Source organism: Cryptomeria japonica, chromosome 4, assembly GCF_030272615.1.
Source record: "Cryptomeria japonica chromosome 4, Sugi_1.0, whole genome shotgun sequence".
Classification (NCBI taxonomy): domain Eukaryota; kingdom Viridiplantae; phylum Streptophyta; class Pinopsida; order Cupressales; family Cupressaceae; genus Cryptomeria; species Cryptomeria japonica.
Window position 1 is genome coordinate 201,764,799 of NC_081408.1, and position 8,080 is coordinate 201,772,878.

Genomic DNA, 8,080 nt, shown 5'->3' on the forward strand with positions numbered 1-8,080 from the left:
ATAGATAAGATATTGAGAACATGGCATTTGATGTGGATTTACACCTCATCCACAAATACCCACTTACAGAAGAAAAAATATATTACTTCTCATCGGACGAGGCTACATTTTCAGTATCAGACAAATCGTACACAATACATTTAAATAGCTCTCATGTTTGATAAATTTCAACATCAATCCCGCGGTTCATGCATATCTATTTGGTGGTCAAATTGTTTTCATATTATCTCTACATTTTTTTGATTGATTATTTTAAGAAAAACATAGCATATCAGGGTAGTTTATGGTAGTTGGGCGTTATCTACTTTTACTTCTTTTTTTAAAATTTAGCCCCCAAAAGTCTTCCACTTTTATACTTCTGGGAGTTAAAAATGTCCTAAAATCACTCACCTATCTTGTTTTTAACTCTGCACCCACTATTAATATAACTACCACTCCTGCTTTCAAATAAATTTCACAACATATCCATACTCATATGTTCTACCCTTTCTTTAGCAGTTGCAAAGGCAGAATTGGATTCTAGATTTCATTAGGGTTTGATTTGGCCATGGAAAGCTATCAAGTAGCGAAGAGGACTTCCCTGGCTGAAATGCTTGATCAAAGCTCTTGCGCTGTCTGTCAGTCTATCATAGGAAAATCATATGGTCATCCACAGTTAGGAACTTCCACTGTTAAGATCAAAGAGGTATTGAGTCAGATTTGTTTTTTCTGTCTTCTGGATTGTAGTTTGTATTTATGAACTAATAGTTTGTCTCTATATGTATTCACTTTGCAATCAGATGTAACAGTCACCTTTCCTGGCTAATGTTGGAATCCCTCCATGGTATAGACTGACAATTCCAAGTTTGCAATCAGCCAAGCCAAATGTTCAAATGCCCAATATGGATTTGAGTGACTTAATTTATTACTACCCAATATGGATCTGAGGGGACTTAAGTGCTTACTAAATATGGATCTGAGTTACCAATTTGATCAGTACCCAATACGGATTTGAGGGATTATTTTGTTCAGTAAATATGGATTTGAGGGACATATTTGATATTATCCAGCATGGATTTGACTGACCTATTTTGATTACTACCCATATATCTGGTGTAGATTTTCTGCCAATATATGTAGCTCTAGTTCTTAATTGTCTGACGTCTTCTGGGTTGATTGTGGATGATCACGGCTTGAACTTGCTAGAACAAACCCAAAGTGGTTCTTTTTTTCAGACTTCCCCATATTCTCAGAATGGTGTTCAAAATATGTTTCATTTTGCTTTAGATTCAAATATCTTTTATTGGCTGCTGAGTTTGTAGTTATATGGATTGCAGTCTCAGTTTACAGTTTGTTCTCCCAATCAAAAGCAGCTGTGGGATGATCAAAACCAACAAACCAGGAGTACTCACTGCCATGTAAAAGGTACCTTATGCTTCTGACAGCTTTTAATGAAGTTTATCAATCATTCTTTTGCTAACTACTTGCTTAGTACTAACGCCAAAGAAGTGCTGTCAAATCTGAAAGATAGAAAAGTCTAGTGGATACACCAACCATTGTTACTTCCACTGACAAAACTCTTCTCTTGATGAAGGGAAGAAGTTTTTCATTCTTATTAGGACTCCTTTTGGTTGTAATGTATTTATATATCTGGGGACAACACAGGTAAGGAAGAAAGCGAAGTAGTAACCTATCTCAACCTGCAAAGTCATGGGAAGCACAGTCCAGATCACTGCTTCTTAAGCTCTTCTGTATACTATGGAGGACCTGATGAGCTTTATCACATTCTCCAGGGAAGAAATGAAGCTCAAGATGATGTAAATTCTCAGCCTATTTATTTTTAGTCATCCTGATCAGATTATCTAGGTTAACTTTTTGATACTTTTGCAACACAGAAGATTGATTTCAGGTGCAGAAATTTCTAAAAGATTGATGATTATTGATATCTATTTACATAATTAACTACTATTGAAAGAAAAAAGCATCAACAATCTTTAACACCACTTTACTATGGTTATTAACAAACTGTGCCCACAGGTTAAGATGGCAGTAAAGCAGCTAGAACAAGCCACGGACCCATTTCAGCATGAATACTCAACAAGAGGGAATTGGTGGGAAGGTGGGTTCAAATATTTCTAGATTTCATATATTACCAAGAGATCATGAATATTCAAATCGCTTCTGTTTTCCAATATAATCATCTCTTTTTAACTTTTTTCTTTTACCAAATATAAGAAGATTGCATTTGGTTTTTGTAGGTTCTCTTTATTATTAAAGCTGGGATCGTAGAAATCAACTTAGTATTTGATGTAAGTTAATGGTTCAACTTTTACCTATGGAATTTTGTACCATAAGCCATTTTTTTCAATAATTGAATATCATTTCATTTACAGTTACTTGGAGAACGATGGGATGCAATCATGTCATAGCTAAGGTATTCAAGGGTTCTCTAAAGTCGCAATGATGGATGGCCTGATTTTGGTGGAAAATATGGGAGCCATCTAATTCATTGTATTTTGGGTGCCACATATGAAAAATAGTAGGTTAATATGTGAAAATATGTAAAATGTTTCTATATAGTTATGGTGCAATATACGTGTTTTATTTGAATTTGTTATCATAATATTCTATTCAATGAATACATAAAAGAAAAATTAAGAGTGTTCTAATTTCAAAATGAAATGTTTATAACATTTTTATTAAAATTTATTAATTGAAAAGTAATTTAATTAAAAAATGATTATTATTAATTGAGGATGAGAAGAATGATGAATACAATTTTACATATTTTCTATAGGCGAATTATTATAAAGTTGTAGATTCTACAATTATTCAACAATGATATAATAAATAATATTTGAGAAATAACTTAGTAAATAACAACACTAATCATATTGCATCTAGAGCAAGAATATTGCAATATAATAAGAATCAACCCTATGCTAATTAGGAGATATGCAAAATGGAAAATTGTAAACCATCTCCATGGAGTAATCTTGATCACATAAACTCTACAACTAATTTAGTAAACTTAAAATCAAGATTACACTTAGACTAACAATCTAATGATGACATAAACAACTTGAGAAAGTATATTTATGTGTAATAAAACATAATAAAGAAAAAGTTTCCTTCAAGATAACATGATTTAATAGAAAACTTTATTTGTAAGTTAAATCAAACTTACAATTTAAACATTATCAACTCTAAAAAAAATTAAATTATCTTAGTAGATAATTTTAATAATAATAATAGTAGATATTTATAATAATTATGTAGAAAATTAGTCCCAATTTTAGCTTCATTAACTGTGAGTTACAGTGTTGATAGTAAACTTAGAATCAAGATTACACTTAGAGCTAACAAACTTAGAATCAAGATTACACTTAGAGCTAACAATCTAATAATCACATAAACAACTTGAGAAGGTATATTTATGTGTAATAAAACATGATATAGAAAAAGTTTCCTTCCAAGGTAGCATGATTTAATAGAATACTTTATTTGTAAGTTAAATCAAACTTACAATTTAAACATTCTCAACTAAAAAAAAAATTAAATTATCTTAGTAGATGATTTTAATAATAATCATAGTAGATATTTATAATAATTATGTAGAGAATTAGTCCCAATTTTAGCTTTATTAACTGTGAGTTACAATGTTGATAGTGCTTGAAAAGTGTATAACACATGCCTAACATTATCCCACTTGTATATTGGGGTGTGCACTTAAATATTTGACCAAGATAAGAATTTACTTGTCAAAATGTCATCTTTATCTTAATTAATATGTGTTCCAAGACATACATCTTTTATTTCTGCACTACAAGTCTTGTTAATGTGGTATAATCTTATGTCGTGCAATGTCTATCTCTAGTCTATGATGGACACCTTTGGTGTTTTGATTTAGTTCTCTACTTTCCTGAATGATTTGGACTTTTTGAGACGCCACTCTACTTTTTTATTGTCACGAGTACTTTGGTTCCTCTTGTGGTGGTTTCTTCTTCCCTTGGTAGTGCATTCTTAATTTATGTGATATAATATTAGACTATAGTACTCTTATTTCGAGCATGATGATAACCACTACGTATAGCTAATCTCGATTATATTGCAACATGTGTTATATTTATTCTCATGTGTATGAAAAAGTTATGTTCTTCTATATTGTTGTGCTATTGGCATCTTCGTAGTGCCTTGATGGTTTGATTATCAAATGTATTTATAAGCTATGTGAAATGTATGAGCAATTACTACATCGTTTATGTATTGACTTAGCTATTTTTGGCATAGAATGTATATGTATCATGAGATGCTTATGTAGGTTATTATTTCGTGTGTTGGTTTCATTTATTAGTGATTTTTCTACTTTGTTATTTTCTTTAATAGATATGCTTAAGATGGTTAAGTATTGGATTGATGAATTTAGTCAGGGTATATGCACGAATTTGTGGTACCAAAAAGGTGCCACACTCCAAAAAAAATTTTTAAAGTGCATAAGGCGCACGCACTGTAGGGCGTGCGCCCTGTAGTGCATACACCTTATGTGCATTGTAAACCTCAAAAAGACCTTGCTCCGCATTTTGGATGCATTTTGGCATTTTTGGGTGCTATTTTCTTGCACTCGCCATTTGTAAAAGCTTGAAATTGGGCACTAAGTTGTCCATCTCTCATCAAAATGCTGCCACACCATCGAAGAGCTTGAAGAGGTAGGTATTTTTATTTTCTTATTGTCATTTTTTTTATTAATTTGAAGATTAAACTAGGTTTATTGATTTAAATTTATTTTCATTATCACGAAATGAGATTAGACAAGAAAATGTTGAAAACACTCAATCACCTCCTCATGAAGACCATATTGAAGAAGAAGCACATCAATTAGCTCCTCATGAAGACCATATTGAAGAAGAAGCACATCAAGAACCTCCTACAATCCCTAGACACCCCATAGGTACACAAGAAAACCTATTAGGTCAAATAGAAAATAGCCAAAAAGAGCTTGAAGGTTTAATCACAAGGCTAAAAGATCCCACTGGAACAAACTCCCATAGGACAAACCTTGCCAGTTCTTTGCAATCTATTGTATCTCACATACAATCTTTGAGTGGGCAAATAAATTTTTGGTCCCATAAGAAGGAAGAAAAAAAGCAATTTTATGCTAACAAATTATCATATGCGGCAGTGAAGAAAAATAAAATTAATAAATTTGACTCGTGTGCTCTTTTTACGGACCCCTCAACGAATCAACCTTTACACCCTGGATGTAGGAGATCCCCTATTCATTGGTGTCATCATGAAGGGATTAAGAACAATTTTTGGGATAGGTGGTGGATGGTATTTGATCAGCCCCCATGCAATAATCATGAGGTACCCCAATACTTTTTGAGAAAACTGTACTGTGAGTTTGTCCTTAATGAGATCCAAAACTATTTTGATTTTCTAGATTTCCAAGGTAGAGATGGGGGTTCCTCGCATGATAGAGAGGGTGCACAGTGGGATCCAAATCTCCCACCAAAACCCTTGGCCAGACCTATGGTGGAGCATTTTATTGTTCCTTCCATTGTGAAGGAGAGTATTCAGCTTGAAACTCTAGACTCGATTAGCTCACTCAATCAGACCCTTATACAGTATGCTAGTCCTCTAGTAGAGGGTGATGCGAGTCATGATGTTGATTCTTCTAGGCATCGAGTTCCAGCTCATTTTTGTCGATCTTTTGGTTCTCTTTTCACTTATGATCCTAATAGTTCTGAGAATGCACATGCACGAGCGGAGTTTGCTACAAAGAACATTGTCATGATAGAATCCTTGCTGAACGAAACATTTGGCATTGATACCCAGGTGAATTTCATTACAAGTTCATTTCATTCTTTTTATTAAATCCTATATGTAAATTTGAGAAAATATTTAAATTAGTAAATTATTATGATAAAAAATCAGAGGTCAAAGTGTTCACAATACTAGCAACATTCTTGCAGTACCCTTTTTCACTACTTCATCAACTCCACAGGTATACACCGAGTGAAAAAATATAATTATTATATGTAGATAGTTGAACCTTATGTGAATTATTTTTTAATTACTCATTTTGGATGTCAAATAGTTTGATGCTGGAGCTTCAACATCAACACCTCGTAGTGTATTTCATCAACAATCTTTCACCCAGGTAAACAATTTATCTTTAATGTTGTTATTAAATAATATAGATAGTTTGGCGATTAATCAATATACTTTGTTTAATTTTCAGATGTTGAATTCAGAGACTCCTCCTGCTATCTACGCATCAATGGAGTGAGGTGTTGCTCCAGTAGTAGCAAGTTCAACTGCTTTAACAGAAGTATGAGACATATTTGTAAATTTAGTAAATTTAGCATTACATTTGTTCTCTTAATAATATGTTATTGAAAATTTTAACGACACTTGTATTTAGTTTAATTTATATTGTGATGCTTACAGGAGGGGCTTGTCACTCCAGATCATGAACGTGCACCTGTTGTGGATGAACATCATGATTATTTGTATGTGGTAAGTGACTATTCTATTATATGTCATTCTAAAATTCAATTTTTGTATATGCTAACATCATTCTATTCATTGTATCAGGTGGAGTTACAAAAAATTCTAGAGAGGAGGTCAAGTGGACGTACTCAAAAGACACTTGCATCATATACATCTCCATCCCCTCAACAAGAAAAGATATCTTGTGATCTATTTCCTTCCCCTAGAGGGAAATGAATAGAATAGGGTCCTATGTTGTATGCCTATATGGCAATTTTGAACATATGTTTTCTATTATGAATATTTGACATTCTATCGCCATATGGCTTTTGGCAAGCTCCTATTTGACTTTATTGGATACCATGTTGTATGCCTATATGGCAAATTTGAACATATGTTTTGTATTATGAATATGTGACATTCTATGTCCATATGGCTTTTGGCAAGCCCCTATTTGACTTTATTGGATATCATGTTGTATGCCTTTATAGCAATTTTGAACATATGTTTTGTTTTATGAATATGTGAAATTCTAAGTCCATATGGCTTTTGGCAAGCCTATTTGTTTGTATTGGATATATTTGATAGTTTTAACGGTATACAATGTTGCATGGATTTATAGCTTTTTGGTTAATGCAAATCATTTATCATGGTTATCCATAATCGCAGTACAAATGATTAGATGAATAATTGCACAAAGTTTATTATTACTTAAGCTTTGAACCTAAATATGTGTTTGTAATCCAAGACACAAGCCACCCTGACCCATACACGCTGATGGTTCAGTGCCGCAACACGACCCCACAGGATCAGACAGATCGATCTTATGATTAACGAGCACGGGAAATGCGATGCTGAATATTGACAACTTTGAACAATTTGAGCACTTGGGAGATTTGGCTGCTAGGGTGTGGCCTGCAATGATCGGGCGAGTTGGAGAGAAAAAAGAAGGTATTCCTAGCATAAACCCAGCCACACCGATGCATACGAGCTGACGGTTCAGTGCCATGACAAGCGGATTGAAAGATGGGGCATTGTGCAACTTTTCATTGAACTCATCTGACGCTTTTTGTCGCAACGAGCAACTGGATCCGAGTCTACCGAAACCAAGAGAGGCTTTTTTAGAGTGCCATAACAAAACCCTGCAAGATCAAACTGATCATTCTTATGATTAACGGGCACAGAGAAACACGATGCCGAATATTGACAACTTTGAGCAATTTGAGCACTTGGGCGATTTGGCTGCTAGGGCGTGGCCCACAATGATCGGGCGAGTTGGAGAGCAAAAAGAAGGCATTCCTAGCGTAAACCCAGCCACCGTGATGCGTACGAGCTAGCAGTTCAGTTCCGCAATGAGCGGATTGAAAGATGGGGCATTGTGCAACTTTTCATTGAACTCATCTGACGCTTTTTGTCGTAACCGAGAAAGAGTCACCACGAGCAACTGGATCCGACTCTACTCAAACTAAGAGAGGATTTTTTAGAGTACCATAACATGACCCTGCAGGATCAGATGGATTGTTCTTATGATTAACAGGCATGGAGAAATGTGATGTCGAATATTAACAACTTTGAGCAATTTAAGTACTTGGGCGATTTGGCTGCTAGG

General features: G+C 34.1%; 1 protein-coding gene and 1 long non-coding RNA gene across 2 annotated transcripts; both read left to right on the plus strand.

Annotated features, from left to right (window-relative positions):
- The first annotated feature begins 433 nt into the window (after positions 1–433).
- LOC131028536 (uncharacterized) lies at positions 434–2,589 on the plus strand. Its single transcript, XM_057958819.2, has 6 exons — positions 434–685; positions 1,317–1,404; positions 1,645–1,796; positions 2,017–2,098; positions 2,238–2,288; positions 2,373–2,589. The coding sequence occupies exons 1-5, from the start codon at positions 548–550 to the stop codon at positions 2,252–2,254; spliced, it is 477 nt and encodes a 158-aa protein (XP_057814802.2). The 5' UTR covers positions 434–547; the 3' UTR covers positions 2,255–2,288; positions 2,373–2,589.
- A 995-nt stretch (positions 2,590–3,584) lies between these two features.
- LOC131874755 (uncharacterized) lies at positions 3,585–6,992 on the plus strand. The gene is made up of 4 exons (XR_009372133.1): positions 3,585–6,139; positions 6,221–6,310; positions 6,430–6,498; positions 6,577–6,992. It is a non-coding gene; the product is annotated as an uncharacterized LOC131874755 (long non-coding RNA).
- Positions 6,993–8,080: the final 1,088 nt, after the last annotated feature.